Source organism: Pelodiscus sinensis, chromosome 3, assembly GCF_052426305.1.
Source record: "Pelodiscus sinensis isolate ZL-2025 chromosome 3, ASM5242630v1, whole genome shotgun sequence".
Classification (NCBI taxonomy): Eukaryota; Metazoa; Chordata; order Testudines; family Trionychidae; genus Pelodiscus; species Pelodiscus sinensis.
Window position 1 is genome coordinate 144,989,193 of NC_143054.1, and position 20,855 is coordinate 145,010,047.

A 20,855-nucleotide genomic window follows, 5' to 3' on the forward strand; every position below is an offset into this window, starting at 1 on the left:
GCTAGTTTGAATTGAGTGGTACACAGCCCTTAATTCGAACTACTTAATTCGAACTAGGCGTTACTCCTCTTAGAATGAGGTTAACCTAGTTCGAATTAAGCGTTCCATGTATAGCCTCTATTAAAGTTAATTCGAACTAACGGCTGTTAGTTCAAATTAACTTTGTAGTGTAGACATACCCTTAGGCTATGCCTACAGTGCAGGGAAAAGTTGGGGGATAAGCCTTTTTCAGAACATCCCTTCCTCGTAGAACGAGGTTTACAGGGATGCCAAATTTTTTTTTGGAAAAGCAGACGTGTTCCTTGGATGCGGCAGAGCTTTTCTGGGATACCTTTGGTATCTCGGAAAAGCTCTGCAGTGTAGACATAGCCTATATTTCTAGTCAGTACACCAGCAAGCACAGGTATCCAAAGGATATGAATATATGGAGAAAATTATTTTTCACAGAAGTATAAAATGTCATCAAATAACTACACAGGATTAACACTGTAAGGGCATGTCTACACAGCAGGGCTAAAGTCTAATTAAGTTATGCAATTTGAGCTATATCAATTGCATAGCTTAAGTCAAAATAGCTTAATTCAGCTTTTGGCGCAGTCTACACAACAGGAAGTCGAAGGAAGAACACTCTTCCTTCGACTTCCCTTACTCCTCATAAAATGAGGGTTACAGGAGTCAGAGTAAGAAGTCCTCCAGCTTGCCATTATTTTGAAATAATGGCTTGCAGTGTAGATGTGCTCTTTGTTTTCGGAATAATGTCAATTATTCCGAAATAATGCTGCAGTATTGACATAGCCTAAATGACTAGCAATAGGTTTATCCCATTTATTTGATACTAGAAGATTTACCTAGCATTGCCAGGGTCCTTCAGGATGGGGGCTGGTGTTATGGGGAGTACAGGAACCTTGGGGATGGGGGGGGGGGGGCAAAGCAAGAAGCTCCAGGTGTGGTATGTGAGGGTTGAGGGGTGACGAGGAGTTCAGGGTTGGGGGGTCCATCTGATGAGGCTTTCTTCCTCCACCCATCTGGTGGGGCCTTCTCTCTCCCTACAGCTCCCATGGCTAACAGGGGCCTTCTCTCTCCCCAGCCTCCCCAATCAACATGGGCTTTCTCTCCCCCCCAGGGCCCTGGCCAGCACAGGCCTTCTCTCTCCCCACAGTTTTCCTGGCTGTCAGGGGCTTTCTGTCTCCCCACAGCTCCTCTCTCCTAAGGTGTCAGGGGCCTTCTGTCTCTCTCCCCCTCCCCCCCCAAACTCCCAGCCACCAAGGTCCTTTTCTCCCCCCCCCCCCCCCCCACCTCCAGCTCTGCATCCTAGACCCAGAGGAGGGGAAAGGGTTTAGGGTGTGGGGTCTGCTTACCTGGTCTGGTGACATTCAAGATGGCATGCCTCAGCCCTGCTGGCCGCTCTCTTAGTGGTGTGGCTGCCTTAAGTGATCACTGTTGTTCTCCCCTGCACTGATTGCCTCCAGTGGCTACTGTGAGTAATGCGTCCTTCCTCTTTGAGGCCCTCCCTTTCCATGTTATGGTAAACAGCCCCATTCTTGGCACTTCCCATTTTCTTACACAACAAAACTGTGACCTTACTTTAAGATAGGATAAGAGGAAGCTGCATACCAAATTTGATGGTCCTAACTTTTACTGTTTCAGAAAGGGATGGGCAAGAAGCTGCCAGTGGACTGGATCTGTCCCACCAAGCCACCGGATCCAACCTACTGCCACCTTGCTGGAACCCTTAGGCAGAGAGCAGATCACACTTTAAAGAAGCCAACTGCTCTCTGTTCTGGACTGCAGGAGAGGAAGGAGGGAGACTTTGCACCTGCTCCCACCCCCCAAGAAAATCTCAGTTTCTGGCCAATAGGAGCTGATAAAATTTGCTGGAGGCAGGGGCAGTGTGTGAGGCCTTCTCCCTTCCTCTCCCACTTCATGCCCAGAGCAGACCCACATGGAGTAGCGAACTGACAGAGACTTCAGCAGAGAGCCTGCCTCAGGTTCCTAAGTAAGCACCTCCCAGCCAGAGCCTGCCTCTGGCACCCCACCCCCTCTTTCCTCCAACTACCTGCCTCAGGTCATCACCCAAATCCTCGGTACCCCTTTCCCTCCTTCCCCCAGGTCACAACTCCCTCCCAGGTCCTTCACTCCTTCCTATACCTCTCCCCCAGGCCAGAATCCTCTCTTGCACCCATATCCCCTCCCTGACTTTGCACCTCATTTCCCTGTCTCTGGACACCACACAAGCCCTCTGCATCCCCTTATGTTAGGTCACTCCCTCCCAGGCTCTGCACCCCCTGCTAGAACCCCTCCCCCTAAGCTAGAATCCTCTCTTGCACCCTTGCCCCGTTCTGGAAGTCCTTGCCTCAGATCACACACACCCTCCTTTACCTAAAATCCCTCTCAGACCCCATGCTACCTCCTGCTTCCCAGTCCTCTACACCCAAGCTCCCTTCTGCACACAACCTCCGTTCTAGAACCTGTACCTCCTTCACAGAAGTGCAGCCCTTGACCACTTGCCAAAATCTTGGAATGGCTTCCCATTAAAAATTACTGCTTACCCCTGGTTTAGGAGATCTTGAACAAACTGACCCATGGGCAGACAGACAGACAGATGCACATTTCTAAAATATTCAGACAGATGGTCATACAATTGACTAATGAAAATGTAACTCTTGTTCATGACATTTCCACAAAGCTCCATTGTAGGAAGAGTGGCTTGTAATTTGTATTTTGGATTGTTTATAGGTTTCTGAAGACTTACTTCCTTTGATAAAAATTATAACTATGCAGCCCCCGTAACAAGCCCTCTGTTCTTCTCCTTCCACTCTAAAGGCTGTTACAAACCAGCATCTTCCTTTTATGTTATGTTTACATAAAACAGTTATGAATAGTAGCTCCCAACATAAGAACAGCCATACTGTGTCAGACCAAATGTTCCTCTAGCTCAGTATCCTGTCTTCTGATAGTGGCCAAAGTGCCCCAGAGGGAATGAATATAATAGGCAATCATCAAGTGATCCATCCATCCCAATTATAACCTCTAATACCAGTTTTCCCAATTATAACCTCTAATACCATTAACTCACAAACATCCCACTCTCCCTACCTCTAATATCATCAATTCACAGACACTTACCTTCCTTCCTCCCCCCCCCCCCCCCCCGCATCCCCCTCCTGTTCTGCAATGTGATTTGTCCTTTTCATATTTGTTCATTTTTTTAATTGTATCCTTTGGTATATATGGTTGTGACTACTTTCTTCCACTATTTGATCTAAGGAAGTGGGTCTGGCCCACGAAAGCTCATCATCTAATAAACCATCTTGTTAGTCTTTAAAGTGCTACATTGTCCTGCATTTTGCTTCAACTACCCCAGACTAACACGGCTACATTTCTATCACTATACTATCCACATGCCTTCTTTTCTGCCTCAAAGTTCATTTTTATATCAGAATTTTGTGGTCAAGTGTGAAGGAATTTAGATGATTGAGGTGGCAGGGGTTAACCTCACATAAGTTTAAAATGATGATGCTACTCTCACACAAGATTGCTTGTGCACCCTTCAATAGATATGAATTTTCAAAGCAGTTCCTCATCTCAATGCCAGAGACACCAGATCCCAAAAGTGTGAATGCACAGAGGCAGTTCTTACAGAACAAATTTCTGGAAAGTAACTTTTTTCAATATATACATTTCAAAATGTGATGGTTTAACCATTTGTCACACAAATGGTATATTATCTCACAATTTTGGTTTTATTCCTTTTTATCCCTTTTCTAGACTTGTGGGAGATGTTTTACTTTGCACAGGGTTCCTTTCATACTGTGGCCCTTTTAATCAGATCTTCAGGAATCTTTTGCTTAAAGATTTATGGGAAGCAGAGATGAGAATCCGGAAAATCCCTTTTACTGAAAACTTGAACCTGATTTCCATGTTGGTGGATCAACCGACGGTAAGCTTTGTACACGGTTGATTTATTGTGGGTTTCATTTGAATTTAATGTTTATAATGTTCAGAATGTGATTGTTATTCAGTATTATCTTGATTTTTTTTCTTTTGAGAAAGTATCATGTATAATATTATCAGTATATAAGAACTAAAAGTACATATAAGTACCACTAAACCTTTTTATTTATATTCTTAAAAACTCAGACACCAGCACTACTATAAGAATAAGATTATTTTCAGCACTTGCATGCAAATAGGCACACAGAGTTTAGCATTTTTCTTTGTAATTTTTATGTCCAGTAGTGCAATCACTAACCCTTCTTTCTCTATTACTGCTCTTCAATATGGAACAGCTTGACAAAGTTGTTACTAGCTAGTTCCTACCATATATCACAATGCTGAACAAGATACAGACAGATAAATTAGATATATACTAGACAACTAGAATTGCTAGACATTGCTAATGAGTTGGTATGGGTCCTGTGATGAGACATTTGCTCCACACGTGCCTTGAAAGTGTGTCTAGTTCACGGGGCAGCTGCCTTTTATGGGGAAGTAGGGCCTAGTCTGATGTGGCTGCCTTATGAAGGCCCCATCTGGGAGTGTTGACTGCTCTAAGGGGCTGAGTGATTAGTACACTAGCATCTAGGCTGGACCCCATAAAGCAATAGAACATGTACCTCACCATCGCAGGGGAAAGGGGTTTTACTCCCATCCTTTGCTTACAACCCAAAAAATGGGTGGGTGGAGGCCTATTCTCGGCCTACAAAATATCAGCCATTTCGTTCACCCACAGCATTTGAAGATGGTAACCCTGTCCTTGACAATCCTTGCCTTGGAGAAAGGAGATTGGCTGTTGATCCTCAAACTGCAAGGCACATATTTCCATGTTTCAATACATCCAGCACATAGAAAGTACTTTACAGTTTGCCATGCACAGCCACCATTTCATACAGAATACTCCCATTTGGCCTGTCCACAGCACCTTAAGTATTTTCCAAAGTCCTCGCAGACGTAGCAGTGTATCTATGCAGTCTGGGAGTCACCATCTTCCCATATCTAAACAACTGTCTGCTGAAAGTCTCAACCTATCACCACAGAGAATGAGCGGTCACCATCATTAGGTCACTCTTCAACAAACTTGGTCAACAAATAAACCTTCAAAAGTACAAGCTGATCCCAACACAACAGTTGGAGTTCATTGGGGCACACCTAGATTGCACAGTAGCCATTGCATTGCTCCCTCACTAAAGATTCCTGGCAATTACGGAACTGGTGGAAAGTCCTCAAGTCATGGCAAAGCTCTGCCTGCAACTATTGGTCCACATGGCAGCAGCTACATTTGTGGTCCAGCACGAACAGTTTACAAACCACACTTCCAACCCATCAACATATTGCCATACCGGCCAAGATAAAGCAGTCCCTGTCATGGTGGACAAAGCCACACAATGTCTGCAACAGGGTCCCCTTTTGCCCCAAGCCACCATCTATGATACTCACCATAAATGCCTCTTTCCTAGGATTGGGTGCCCATTATCAATCACCAGGCCAATTCTGGTCCAGGTTTATTGTTCTTTAGAGGAGTCAAACTACATGTACATTTGTTGGAACTCTGAGTGGCATACAACTCATGCCAGCACTTTGTCCAGTTCAGCCGGATTATACTATCCATAGCACAGAATGATGATAAACCAAAGCTCCCTCCTCCAGGCATGAGTTCTGCTTCACAGTCATCTAAGTTATCCACAGAGACACTTCTCGAAGAAGATGAGAGGGTAATCACCCTGCGCAGTAACTGACATTCTTCAAAATGGTTGTCTCTGTGGATGCTCCATGACCCACCCTTCCTCCCTTCTACTTCGGAACTACCTATTATTGAGGCAAAAAAGGAACTGAATGTACAGTTGATTGCGCATGCAGAGTAACCACACCAGCACGTGCCAGCTGCTCTGTGTGCACATGCTACAGAGGGCACTGCTATCTTAATGAGGTGCAATGGCACCCTAGGCACCTAAGGTGGAGCAACCATAGGGACAATCATCTTGAAAAACCTCTGTTACTGCTCCAGGTGAGTGACCCTCTCTTTGTAACTCTGAGGTTGTACTGTACTAGAAACTGAATTTTCATTACAGTTGCAACATAACTTCATGAGAGGTTGCATAGCTATAATTGTTTTTTATAATTATAATTATAATTATAATCAGGGCTCGCTGAACTGCGGCGAGCCCTGCTCGCCAGCCACGCTGTCCAGTGATCTGTGCATACACAGATCGTTCTGTGCATGTGCAGATCACCCGAACCCAGCTCTTCCAGGTTATAATTTACTTGCCACAGGCGAGTAGATTGTATTATTTGTCGAGCCCTGATTATAATTATTAATGCTTTTAACTTAGTTCAGTTTATAATCTTGCTACACAAGACTAGCTTAAAAATTAGCTAAAAAATATTCAGGAAGAAAACTGAGCCCAGTCTTTAAGGTGTAGGAAAGATAATTGCTTACAGTAGTATGATTGTCTCCACCCATGGTGGGAATCATTGCTATTGGGCTTCAAAGTGACCCAAGTCCATTATTCTTGGCCACAGATAAAGTGATATCATGTAAAATCTTTATTAATTATGTTGATGATTTTTCTGTATCTAGATTAGTGAATGGAATCTGCAGGGGCTGCCTGGAGACGAACTCTCAATTCAGAATGGTATAATTGTTACTAAGGCAACCAGATACCCACTTTTGATAGACCCACAAACTCAAGGAAAAACCTGGATTAAACAGAAAGAAAAGGGTAACGAATTACAAGTAAGCAACAAAATTTTAAATAAATATAATTTATTGTATCGTTCTCTATTCTTGTCATCTGAGACCATAAACTCTTTGCAATGGGATGTGTATCTTCTCATGTGTTCATTCATAACATAACAAAAACAAATCACAGAATAATTAAAGATAAGCTTCCTTCTTTAAAACATACCTATTTGGACACATTTTGGGTCTCTTTATTCTTTTCAGAATATCTCTGAAAGAAAAAAAGCTCACTGGAACAAGCAGAGAGCAATCAAAAGAGAAAGAAGTGCATGATTATTGATTTGTTGTTAATTTTACTTAAATAGTACCCAAAATATGCTAGGTATTATGCAGGCAAATATAGACAGAGTAATGGGGGTGGGGAAAAATAACAGAGAAGGGGGGAAAACGGTATACACAGATTAATTTACAGGATTACTGAGGAACCACACTGCCAACAGATAACCTTTTAAAATAAAGAGTTAGAGGGCTATTGTTTGAAGAACTGAGAAGTAGATAAGTTTTGAAGATGAGTTTGAAGGAAAGAGAAGTTGCATGGTGTATAAAGGAGTATATGAGAGGCAGAATAGGCTGTGAACAGAAGCAAGGTAGGCAGCATTTGAAAAAATACAGGCAGAAGTAAAATTGTTCAGAGACTTAAAAGTGTAGACAAAATGTTTAAAACTGAAGTTGAAAGATTTGGAGCCAGAGAAGGAACTCCTAAATAAAGCTGATGTGGTTGGAGTAAGTTTAGGTCAAGGTGAGGACCAAGCAACAAAGACCGGGGCCCAAAGTTATTAAAATTTAAGTCTGCAAGATGTCAATGTATTTAAAAACATAAAAAGTAATGTTGCTCACAAGGATATTAATGTATAATATGAAAGAACAGCCAAGCAAAGATAATTGAAGTAGTTTGGGTAGGGAAGGCTGTGTTTTCAAAAGGATTAATACTCGTACAGGTTGTACTTCCAAAAACTGGCTCTCTCTGATCAGGCAACATCAGAGGCCCAGAATGGTGATGCTGAAGTGAAGTTGGAAATAAACAAATGATTGGATGGAAAGTGGCAAGAGCTTTAATTCTTTAATGATCCGCATCAGACTTATATTGGTAACCTAGTATTCAAAAACTCTATATCTCATTACAACCAATATCTGGAATCATTTTCATTAATTCAAAGTTGTATTATGAATTCATTTCACTGTATACATGGCTAAGTATATCCTATCACAAGGACTCTGATGGCTACATTAAGCCAAATGAACATGTTGCTTTCTTTTAAATGCAAAAATTGTAAAGTGATTTTGCTAGTAAATCCTGTGTTTTTAAAAAGAATTTTGAACACCTAATTCTGTCTTTATAATATTGAACTATTTCCTTTCAAAGGTGACAACTTTGAACCACAAGTATTTCCGCACACACTTAGAAGACAGCCTTTCATTGGGAAGATCACTTGTGATTGAGGATATAGCTGAAGAGCTGGATCCAGCACTAGATAATATATTAGAAAAGAATTTCATTAAATCAGGAACCTCTTTCAAGGTTAGCTATCTAACAAAAGAATTATAAAGTGTTTATTTTATGGTAAATAATATATTTCTTTTATTTCTTTTATTTATCTTTTATTTCACTTTCTAAAGCTGTACAAATGAAACTTATTTTGTTTTCTATGGAGTAATATAAATGAATTGAAAACAGTAAACAAAAGTAATGTTTGAGATGGCATGTTGCTCTACTAACAACATATGATGATGGTGTAGAAAGAAACTGAGTTTAATTAGAGACCACTCCTGAGGTTTCCAAGCCAGCAGCCAGTTAGGGTATGTCTACACTACCGGAAAAATGGTGATTTTTCTGAAAAACTTCAATTACATCCACACTGCAATTGAGTTCTTTCGAAAAAAAAGTCGAAAGAACTGAGGGATTTTTCTGACATTGTAAACCTCTTTCTATGAGGAAGAAGCCTTTTTCCAAAAGAGCTCTTTCAGAAAAACGTGTGTGTAGACAGGGAAAAGGGAGTTCTTTCACAAGAAAAGGCAAGAGGAAAAAGCACAGGCGCCCTGGTGGCCATTCTGCCCATAGTAATCACAGCTTACATATGAGAGAGTTTCCATTCAGTGTGGATATTATGGCTGTGACTACACTGCAGGTTTTTTTTTTAAAAAAAAGGCCTTTTTTCAAAAAAACTTTACCTGCGTCTAGACTGCTGCCGCATTCTGTCAACATTAACTCAAAGAACGCGGCGGTTTTGTTGATAGCGGTAAACCTCATTTTACGAAGAATAATGCCATTTTAGAAAGAGATCTGTCGAAAATAGGTGTGTGTGGATGCGGGAAAGCCAGTTCTTTTGAAAAAAAAGGGCCTCCAGGAAGAAGCCCTGGTGGACAGTTCATCTAAATGCTGAGCCCCTCTATTGTTCCTGTCTGCAGCCTTTTAAAGGCACAGGCACGCAAAAAGCCATTTCTGTCAGGAAACCAGCCAAAACACCCATGACAGCCATGTCCCAGCCTCAAGCCCCCCCTGGGCCTTCTAGGGACAGTGAAGAGGACCCACCCAGGGGCTCCAAAAGGCAGGCACCAGCCTAGTCAGGACCTGAAATCAAAAATCTCTTGGAGCTCTGGTCTCAGAAGGAATCTCTGCAGTCGCACTGCAGGAACACCGAAATTTATGAGCCAGGGACTGGCCAGGAAAGGTAACCACCCCCACACCCTGGACCAGGTGATGACCAAGATCAAAGAACTGTAGCAGGGGTATGCAAAGGCCCGAGACCAGATCTCCCGCTCTGGGGCAGCCCCACAGAGCTGCCCATATTATACGGACCTCGACCAGATTCTGGGTGGTGGAGAAGCCCAGACTCCACAAGACTCAGTGGAGTCTGGGTTACCCCAGCATATTGTGGAGTAACACCTGAGGGAGCACCAGCAGGAAGGAGGGACAGGAGAGATGCAACAGGAGGTGGAGGAGGAAGATACAGCAGTGACCCTATCCCGGAGGCCTCCCAGGCATCCTTGGACATCAGGGAGGGAACATCAGGTGAGTGCTGTGAGGTTTCACCACGTGAAGGACAGGGAAGGCTGGTGCACAGTGGCAGATGTGCAAGCAACATATGTAATGCTCAGCCTGGAGCGTGTGCAGCTGGCCATGCATATGCAACCACGTGCACCGGCAGCGTGCAACTCGTGGGTGTGAGACATGGTGCCAGGAGTCATTCCCAGAACACACACGGGCGGGTTGGTCATCTGGTCCCATTTGGGCCCCTGTGATGCTCAGGCTGCTGCCCAACTCACACATGGTGTCACGTGCAAAACCTCTGAGCTGTGTCTAGACTGGCATGATTTTCCGGAAATACTTTTAATGGAAAAGTTTTTCCGTTAAAAGTATTTCCGCAAAAGTGCATCTAGATTGGCAAGTGCCTTTGTGCAAAAGATTTGCTTTTGTGCAAAAGCATCCGTGGCCAGTCTAGACGTGATTTTGCGCAAGAAAGCCCCGGTCGCCATTTTAGCCATTGGGGCTTTTTTGCACAAAACAGTTCTTCCCTGTCTACGCTGGCCCTCTTGAGCAAGTATTCTTGCGCAAGAGGGCTTTTTCCCGAGCGGGAGCGGGAAAGTATTTGCGCAAGAAGCACTGATTTTGTACATTACAAAGTCAGTGCTCTTGCGCAAATTCAAGCGGCCAGTATAGACAGCTGGCGAGTTTGGTGTGGGGAGATTTGAAAGAATCTTTCAAAAAATCTTCTTTGAAAAAAGTGCATAGTCTAGATGTAGCCTCTCTGTCAAAAAAGCCGATCACTTTTCCAAAGCGCTTTCGCACTGTGGAAACTCTCTTTCGGAAGAAGTTTTTTTGGAAGATGTCTTTTGGAAAAGCTTCTTCTGAACTAAGCCTGCAATCTAGACATAGGCTATGTCTACACTGCTGGCTTTTGCCGGCAGAGAGTATGCAAATGAAGCGCTGATTAGCATTTTGCCACACTTCATTTGCATAATCGATTTGAGCCGTTTTTGTGCAAAAACAAGCAGTGAGGACATTTCCTTTTTGTGCAAAATCCCCTTTTTGCATAAGATCCTTATGCCTCTCCCGGAAAGGGAGCCATCGGTCTCTGGCACCATGTAGAAATGCAAGTCTGCACCAGCCAGGAGAGCTGAGTCAGAACCCAAGCAAGCAAAAGCCACGTATGCCACCACCAACACCATATGCCTCTACTGTGTCTGAACAGACTGGCTGGACCGACCTTGACCATGCTCCGGCACCTCAGCGTAAGAAAGCGCTGCTCAGACACAGCACTTACAAAAATCTCCTCAGCCAGGCACACTATCAGGAGCTTGCTCACTGCGCTCCTCAGAGGTGTCTTATAGGTAGGGGCACACTCATATGCCAGAAAGAGCTCCCCTCTCTCCTATGCTGCTCTCACAAGAACTGACTATGGCAGCGGGCATAGGAGCAGATTTTCATCATGACATTCCTCTCCGTCAGGATCAATAGCTTCCTGGCATTCATATCGGGATCATTCCCTACAACAACATCCCATGCGGCCCAACCAGCCATGGATGTATCCTCCACAGAAGTTCCAGCCTCAGTGGGCCTCCCTGGGAACCAGGCAGGGTTACCGACCATGTTACTCCAATGCCTACCACTCAAGAAATACAGCTCCTACATTACAACAGCACATGGCTATGTGCTTCCCGACCATATCTGCACATTTCTCACCATCTCACCCGCCCTCAGTAATAACACAGGCGGGCTCCAATGATAATGATAATTTACCTCATTCGGATTCAGACAGCTCCTCACATGACCCCAGATCCACTAGACAAGATGATGCAGTCTTCCAAATATTGCCCTCTCTACTGGCAGATGATCTAAAACAATTTCAAGAATTGTTTAAGCAGGTAGCTCAATCACAAGATATTACACTCCAGGAGGTACAAGACAAGCGATACAGACAAAGAGCATACACAGCTGGACACCTTTGGCTGCAAGATGTACACTTCTGCCACCCTCCAATTCAGAATATCAAATTATACAGCCCTCCTGGCTAACTACGATCATGCCAACTATGCTAAACTACAGGACCTGCTGTAGGATCTTCCTTCTTCTTCGTTTTCTTCTTCTTCTTCTTTCAAATGTTGTGTTCAACTATATTTCTTCATCAAAGTCGGATGTCCAAGCGCTCCACCAGTGAACAGTGTCACTGGTTAGATTGTGGATATCCTCCAATGAGCCAATGAATTTTCCTGTTGGACATTTCACAACAATGTGATGCATAGTTTGCGGACTGCCACAAGCACAAAGTGGAGATGGCAACAAATTCCACTTATGCAGTAGATAACCACACCTGCCATGACCAGTCCTAAGCTGGTTTAGGAAACACCACAGTCTCCAGGGAAGATCAAAGCCTTTCTGCTCAGTGGTTGGATCCAACACAAGATGTTTGTAGCGTGATGACAGCCTTCCCATGATGCTACTGTGACATGTTTCTTGGACTTGTGCTATTGGCACAATCCAACTGACATAACTAATATCATCGACTAGTCACCGAATGATGAACACTCATCCTCCCGGTTCATTCAATGCTATAAACCCGGTTCATTCAACCCGGTTCATTCAATGCTATTTCAGGACCTTCCTGACATTAAGAGACCACTCCTCCAGTCCATCATTAAGGAGGGGTTATCCAAAGCAGAAACAGCCCTCCAGGCTGCAATGGATGTCACTGACACAGCGGCTAGGGCCACAGCCACAGCCACAGCAATAGTAATGCTCAGGGCCTCATGGCTGCAGTCATCAGGGGTCCCAAAAGAAATGCAATCAAAGGTGGAGGACCTCCCCTTTGATAGAAAACAGCTATTTGCCACTAAGACAGATGAAGTCCTACACTCAATGAAGGACTCTCATATCGCACTCTGCACTCTGGGGGTGTATACTCCACCTAATAAGAAACACAAGTATACCCCTTACCAAAGGACAAGGGATTATATTTTCAACTATTACAGACAGCAGTAGAGGCCATTTGACAACAGGACTAAGCAATGCCATAACAGGAGGAAGACACAGCAAAATCAGTCCTCCACCACTCAATCAACCTTACACAAACAACAAATTTGAAGTCTTGGTCGGGGGTTTGAGCAACCACCCCACAGATCCAGTGCTTTCCAATGCCACCTTCCATCACTGCCCGAGACCCTTCTACCAACCATGGGCCCAAATCATTACAGACAAATGGGTCCTGGAAATTATCAAATCGGGTTACACAATCCCTTTCATATCCATGCCCCCTACCCAAAACCCTACCCTCTCCCTCTTCAGGGACCCATCTCACGAGCCCCTACTATGAACAGAGATGCAAAAGTTACTCACCCTAGGGGCAATAGAACCTGTACCCACAGAATATCAAGAAACAGGTTTCTACTCCAACTATTTCCCAACAGTCAAAAAAACAGGGGAATGGAGACCAATCTTGGATATCAGGAAACTCAACAAGTTCATCCTCTACACAGAATTCAAGATGGTGACCCTGGTAACTATCATACCTGCACTGGACAAAGGGGACTGGTTCTCAGCTCTCAACCTTTAAGATACATATTGTCAAGTAACCATCCCCCCAGCCCACAAGAGATTTCTCAGATTCGTCGTCAGGACTATTACCTACAGGGTCCTCCCCTTTGGTCTTTCTATGGCCCCTCGAGTGTTCTCAAAGACACTAGCCATATTCACAGCCTTCCTCAGAAGACAGAATGTCATCCTCTTCCCTTCCCTCAATGATTGTCTTATCAAGGGCTCCACTTGCCAACAAACTATAGTGATGACAACTGCTACCAGGGAATGTTTTTCCCGATTTAGCCTGCTTATCAATATACAGAAGTCCACCATACAGCCCACACAAAAGATAGACTTTATTGGGGCTCTCCTAGACTCAGAGTATGTCTACATTATAATGTTATTTCAAATTAACTTATTTCAAATTAGTTAATTTCAAATAAGCTAATTCGAAATAACACATTTAGACCCTAAAACTAATTAAAAATAGCGTTTTGCTATTTCAAAATAGCGCATCCACACTGATTGGATGCTGGATCACATTTAAGGGCAGCTGAAACCGGTTCCAGCATGGCATCAGGTCAGTAGTTGCTTTGTGTGGCTTCTGTCTGAGGCTATCTGAGGCTCATGCTTAAAAGGACGCCCCTGGACAGCCGGTTCTCAGCTTTCCCACTTGCTTGCCAACCTCGCCGAGGGACAGCAAAACGTTTTCCTCTCCGCCTGCTTTGGTCACTCTCCTTTGGGACACTGCTGCAGTCGGCACCATGGAGCCAGAGCTGCCCCGGGCACTCTGCTGCTCATGCTGAACGTGTTGCTGCAAGGCTGGCAGCAATTGCTAGCGGCTGCCTGACACCTTCTGCTGCAGGCCAGCCCCCTGGCCCTCCCCCTGCAACCTCTGGGGGCCCTGGAGCAGTGGCGCCCGGATGCCAGCGTGCCCTGCAGCATCTGACATCTGGATCCCAGCAGCGACTGGTGGGACCTCATTATCCTGGAGCACTGGGGAGACCAACAGTGGACCCAGAACTTCAGGATGAAGAAGGACACATTCATAGAGCTCTGCAAGTGGCTCACCCCTGCTCTGCATTGACGGGACACACACATGAGGCCCACCATTCCCCTCCACAAGTGGGTGGCCATCACCCTCTGGAAGCTCTCCATGCTGGATACCTACTGATCCGTCGGGAACCAGTTCAGCATGGGGAGATCTACCGTCGGAGCTGTGCTCATGCAGGTACGGCACTCACTGGCCACTGGGCCAGGATGGGGGGCTGCAAGGAGGACGTGGGCTGCCCCAAGGAAAACGGGGGGGAGGTGGTGTAAGTGCCCTCCTCGGGAGGGGTCGGTCCATTCCGGACATGCTACAGACCCCTCACGGTGGCCAGGATTGCAGCGGAGGTTGCTCCTGGGAGTGGGGCGCGGAGCAATGGTGGGGAACGGACACTCCCAGCCACCCAGGCATCCCAGTGACCCTCTTGGTTGTGGGTGTGCCTGCTGGCCTGGGTTCGGATGGAGGGTCCAGGTGAGGTGGTGTGTCCTGCACTCGCAGGTGCTGTGGCTTTGGTGAAACAAGAGAAGGGGTCAGTTCTCCTTGGGGACACAGTGGGTGAAACCCAACTTCCATCTGCAAGGCGAGGACGGCAGATGTCTGCACCGGGATTGTGAGCTGGCCCAGGACTGCACCTCAGCCCCTGTGCTGCCTATAGTGTGTTGTGTGGAGGGGGGAGGGGAGATGTGCCCTTCCTCTGTGTAGAGGGGGCATCTGGAGGGAGGGCAGTGTGCAGTGTCTCTCCCTGGGGTAAGGTCCCTGGGCTACCCCTCCCCCCCACACACCGCATAAGGGAATCGTGATGTCACTCACATTTGGAGGCCTCCCCGGCCTCGGATGAGGCAGCTGACGGGCTCTCTGGGATGGGTTCTTGGGTGCAGGGTAGGCTCCCTGCAGGCTCCTGGCTGCTGTCATCCTCCTCCTCCTCTTCCCCTGTGTCAGGGGCAGGGCCCTCTGCACCAGGGTCGATGACAAGGGGGGCACAGACCGTCTGATCCCCCAGGATGCGGTCCAGGGCCTCAAAGTACGGGCAGGCCTCCGGGTCAGCCCCTGGTTGGGAGGCCCTGGTGTAAGCCTGCCGTAGTTCTTTTATTTTGCTGCGCACCTGCTCCTGGGTATGCATGTGGCCTCTGGTGGCCAGGCTGGCAGCCATACGGCTGTAGATGGCCACATTCCTGTGCCTAGTGCGGAGATCGTGGGCATTGAAGGCCTCCCCCCAAATCTCAATGAGGCCCACGATCTCTGCACTTGACCATGAAGGCGCCTGCCTTTTACTGCCCCTGGCAGGCTCCTGGGAGTTGCCAGCCTAGTCCTGGGAAGCGGTGGAGGGCTGGGTGGCAGCGGGTGGCTGGCCTATCCCGTGCCAGGTGCATGGTTTGCTGGCTGTCTGCTGGCAGGCTGGCAACTGACACAGGCACTGTGGCCAGAGTCTGCCCCTTTAAGGGCTCAGGGGCGGGCAGGGGGAGCAGACGAGTTCTCCTGGTTGTGCCCAGAGTGGCCACCAGGGCTCCCTGGGAAGGGCTGGAGGCCAGCTAATTCGAAATAAGTGTCTACACAGCACTTATTTTGAATTAACTATTTTGAATTAGGTGTTATTCCTTGTAGAATGAGGTTTACCTCATTCGAAATAAGGGCTCTGCTATTTCAAATTAATTTCGAAATAGTGGTTTGTATGTGTAGACGGCTATTACAGTTAATTCGAAATAAAATCTGTTATTTCGAATTAACTCTGTAGTGTAGACAGACCCTCAGTGACAGCAAGAGCTTATCTGCCTCCACAAAGATTCAAGGCACTCTGCGACCTTATTCAAGTTCAAGCATACTCCCTTTTCCATGTTCCAGAAGTGCCTCCGATTATTGGGGCAAATGGCGGCCACAGCCTTCATTGTCCTATTCTCAAGGCTTCATTGTCCTATTAGCAAGGCATTGTCCTATGCGCTGCCTACAGCATTGGCTCACAACCACCTACATTCCAAACTGCCATAGCTTTGCGAGGCATTACACACTTCCTCCAACAGTACTACAATCTCTCTACTGATGGACTTTTCCAACCAACGTATATACCCAAAATACCCTTCCACCACCCAGATCCATTAGTAACTATAATGATGGACACACCACTTATGGGTTGGGGTGCCCATTGTGGCTCAAAGTCAATACAAGGCACATGGTCCCAATGGGAAATACACTTCTATATCAACATCCCAGAGCTCAGGGCCATTTGCAGGGCATGTGTCCACTTCCTTCCCCTGATAGGCTGTGTCTACACTGGGCCACTTATTCCGGAAAAGCAGCCGCTTTTCTGGAATAAGCTGCGAGCTGTCTACACTGGCTGCTTGCTTTTACGGAAAAGCAATGACGATCTACTATAAAATTGTCAGTGTTTTTCCGGAAAAACTATGCTGCTCCCGTTCGGGCAAAAGTCCTTTTCCGGAAAAACTGTTCCGGAAAAGGGCCAGTGTAGACAGCACTGTAGTCTTTTCCGCAAAAAAGCCCCGATCGCGAAAATGACGATCGGGGCTTTTTTGCGGAAAAGCGCGTCTACATTGGCCACGGATGCTTTTCCGGAAAAAGTGCTTTTCTGGAAAAGCATCCTGCCAATGTAGACGTGCTTTTTCTGGAAATACTTATAACGGAAAACTGTTCTGTTTTAAGCATTTCCGGAAAAGGGTGCCAGTGTAGACGTAGCCACTCAGTTTTAATTTTTATCTTTCACTTATCCACTTTTTCATTCACAAACAATATGTGCAACAGCTTGGTTTTTATTATCTTCAACTAATGTATGATCTCTAGTGGGATGTAATGAAACATAATCATTTTTTTCTTGGAATTCCTATAATTTTGTCATGAACTATATCATTTGCAAGATGTTCATACTCATTGTTACTAGGACTTTATAAACTGATCAGATGTTTCCTTTGCATTTTAAGAAGTGTTAAACACATGGTATTCAAAGGTGATATAGTTGTATGAACCCACTGTTGTCTAGAAGTTTTGTTCAGAGCATTATTTTACACATTTCTTCATCCTGAAATTTAAGGTGCAGGATTCTTAGCCATCTTGTGCAGTCACCAAAGACACAAACATGCACTATTGCAATTTTTGTACGGACTCATCACCATGTAATATCTCAATACCAATATCACTGGAATCCTGAGAGAATGGCACACCACCATAATTTTAGCTTTGTTTAGAGCCCACTGACCCTGGTGCATGCTGTAGAAGAAACTGATAGAGAAACATCTATCTTCCTCTTCTCTTCCAGCTCCAATGCATACAGATTCCCTAAAACTTGATAAAAGGTCCAGTAAAATGAGTTGTGATGTACTCCAATCCAGACCTCAAATAAGTCCTGGGGAGAACTACTCTGGAATTCTAATGGGAGAATTGCAGAGAACTCACTCAGAAAATGAACATTGACTCTGTCACTGCTAAAGAGACCTAAACTGCATAATCACTTCTCTCCAGCATTAATTTTTATCCTTCTCTTGATGTATCTTCTTCTTGAAGAGACTCTGATGATCAAAGAAAAGTGCTTGGGAGACACTCACATACTGGCCAAGTATAGCATCAATTCTTCACGAAATTCCATGAGATATAAATTGGTACTGCAGGAGTTTAGCTATTCAAACAATCTTGTGTCAGATCAGCCAGAATTTCCATTTTGTACTGCTCCTGGACACCTTTCCACATCAAGATTTTCTAGGTCACCGACTGCATTTTCATTTACGCTTCCTTCTACCCAGATGTCCACTGTTCCATTTTAAGCATTTCCGGAAAAGGGTGCCAGTGTGGACGTAGCCATAAAGGGCAGAACCATTTGTGTCCTAACAGACACCACATCCTCTATGTTCTACGTCAACTAACAATGGGGTGCCCAATTATGCTCACTATGTGCAGAAGCAATCAGATTTTGGAACTGGTGTATCAGGAACCACATAACTCCAACTGCCACATATATACCAGAACAGCAGAACGTGAGGACCAACAAACTGAGCAGACACTTCTCAGACCAACACAAGAGGAAGATCAATACCAATGTTCTCCTCTCCTTTTTTCGCAAATGGGGCTTCCCAACTATAGATGTTTTTGCAATACCATTCAACCACAAATGCCACAAGTTTTGCTCCCATGTAGGACTGGGCAAAAGGTCAGAGAGAGTGCCTTCACTTTCCGCTGGACAACTCTTCTACTCTATGCCTTTCCACCAATCCCTCTTCTTGCCAGAGTGATCAACAAGATCTGCTCTGGCAAGGCCACAGTAATTTTAATAGCCCCCACCTGGCCGAGACAACCCTGGTTCCCTTACCTATGCTACCTCTCGATAGATCAACACATTCCTCTCCTTGCGGTGCCAAACCTCTTAACACAGCTCACAGCAGGACTTGCCATTTGAACATCCAAACTCTGAAACTCATGGCGTGGCTTCTCCATGGTTCCAGAATGAAGAACTTACCTGTTTGGACACATCCTACTGAACAGTTGATGTCCCTCCACAAGAAGCACCTACCAAAACAATGGACACGTTTTCAACAGTGGTGTACGACAAGCAATTTACATCCCAATACCTCCCCTATACCTACTGTGCGGGAGTATCTCATGGACCTCAGCAACATGGATCTGTCTAAAAGCTCTATCCATGTCCACCTGGTGGTGATCATGACATTCCACGAACCTGTGGACAACTTCTCTTTCTTTGCTTATCCCATGGTGAAGCGATTTCTCACAGGCCTGCAGAAAACATGCGCAAACCTGTATCACCCGGAGCAACCGTGGGATTTGAACTTGGTTCTCAACACACTCACAAGGCCACTCTTTGAACCACTAGGCACCATGTCATCACTATACCTGTCCATGAAAGTGGCCTTCATAGTGACAATAACATCAGTAAGAAGGTTAGGCGAAATTGCAGCCTTCATGGACGACCCACCTTTTACTACCTTCACCAAGGATAAAGTTATACTCAAGCCTCACCCAAAGTTCCTCCCAAAGGTTATATCCCACTTCCACTTAAATGAACCCATTTACTTACCTGTTTATTTCCCTAAACTTCATACCTCCTTCAAGGAGGCCATATTGCACATGTTAGATGCAAGGTGAGCTATTGAGTTCTACCTGGACAGAACATGGGGAACCAGAAAATCGGATAGACTCTTGATAGTGAGGTCTGGACCACATACAGGAACAGCTGTCTCAGCACAGTGTCTATCCAAATGGATTGCCAGCCGCATACATACAGCTTGTGAACGTCATACATAAATGACTCCAATGTCCACCACCATCCAGCAAGTACTGCTACTGAGTCACCTGAGTGGAGCGCCCACAGGGACACCACTCGATGAAGAAGAAGAAGAAGTTACTCACCTGCTGCAGTAACGATGGTTCTTTGATATGTGTGTTCCTGTGGGTGCTCCACTCCCTTCCCCTCCCCCCATCTTCCCCTCTGCTTGGTGTCTTTATGGGACTTTAGGTAGAAAAAGAACAGACAGAACTTGTGCCACATGCACACTCAATAAACGGCAGGGATGTGAGATGCTGGGTGCTTAAGCGCGGTGCAAGAGGCACTTCTTACCAAAAAATCTCTGATAAGCAGTGTGAGGATGCACTGAGACCTGAGTGGACCACCCACAGGGGGACACATCTCGAAGAACCGTTGTTACTACACTGGGTGAGTAACTTCTTCATGTGGTATTTTATAAAAGTGATTGAATAAGATATTTATTTTTGCAAAGATACTTTAAATTCATCTTGTTATAATAAAGATAAGACAAAACTTTTTTATTCTACCTTACTAGATTAATTAATTTCTTCCTCTGCTCCATTTGTGAGAAAAACATGATTGCTGTAAAGGTCAAAATTTTCTCAGAATTTGATGTTTAATCTGTGATAAATTATGTGAGAGTTCAAGATTATAATGATAATATCCTTGGTGTCACTGAGGCCCCATACCAGAAGTAGCCTCTGAACATATTTTGAGAATATTATTACTTTTCTAACACGTCTCAACTGTTAATAATATTGTTTCTTGAGCTGGACTGCTGGAGTTTGATTTTTTTTTTTTTGTATCTTGGCCTGTCAAATAAATATACTAATTGTCATCTTTGTTAATTGAAAGATATGAAAGGTTCCCATGATTTGTAGATAGTTATTTAACATACTGATTAAAACCAAATTAATTTGCTGTCACTTGATGCTTATTTACTTTTCCTTCAGGTGAAAGTTGGTGATAAGGAAGTAGAGGTAATGACATCATTTAAATTATATATTACTACAAAACTACCCAATCCTGCTTTCACTCCTGAGATCAATGCTAAAACATCAGTTATTGATTTCACTGTTACGATGAAAGGACTTGAGAATCAATTGCTGAAGAGAGTTATTCTTACTGAGAAACAGGTAAGCTAGCAAAGAACAACAATATTAATACTGCAATAGTGGCACTTCTTTGTTTATTTAACATTGCTATATTGGAATAAAAATGAAAGTGGAAAAGGGTAAAATGACAATCTTCTAACATTTTATAAAGTTTCAGTTGTGGGTATGTGGAAAAGGGGCCTGTC

At 44.9% G+C, this 20,855-nt stretch overlaps 1 protein-coding gene across 1 annotated transcript in view; it reads left to right on the forward strand.

Moving 5' to 3' along the window:
- DNAH8 (dynein axonemal heavy chain 8) overlaps positions 1-20,855 on the forward strand; it is a 611,430-nt gene that overhangs the window by 523,459 nt on the left and 67,116 nt on the right. The window contains exons 73-76 of the mRNA XM_025186355.3: positions 3,769-3,940; positions 6,578-6,733; positions 8,103-8,258; positions 20,509-20,691. Coding sequence (XP_025042140.3) covers positions 3,769-3,940; positions 6,578-6,733; positions 8,103-8,258; positions 20,509-20,691 — 667 coding nt within the window. The remainder of the gene's footprint in view (positions 1-3,768; positions 3,941-6,577; positions 6,734-8,102; positions 8,259-20,508; positions 20,692-20,855) is intronic.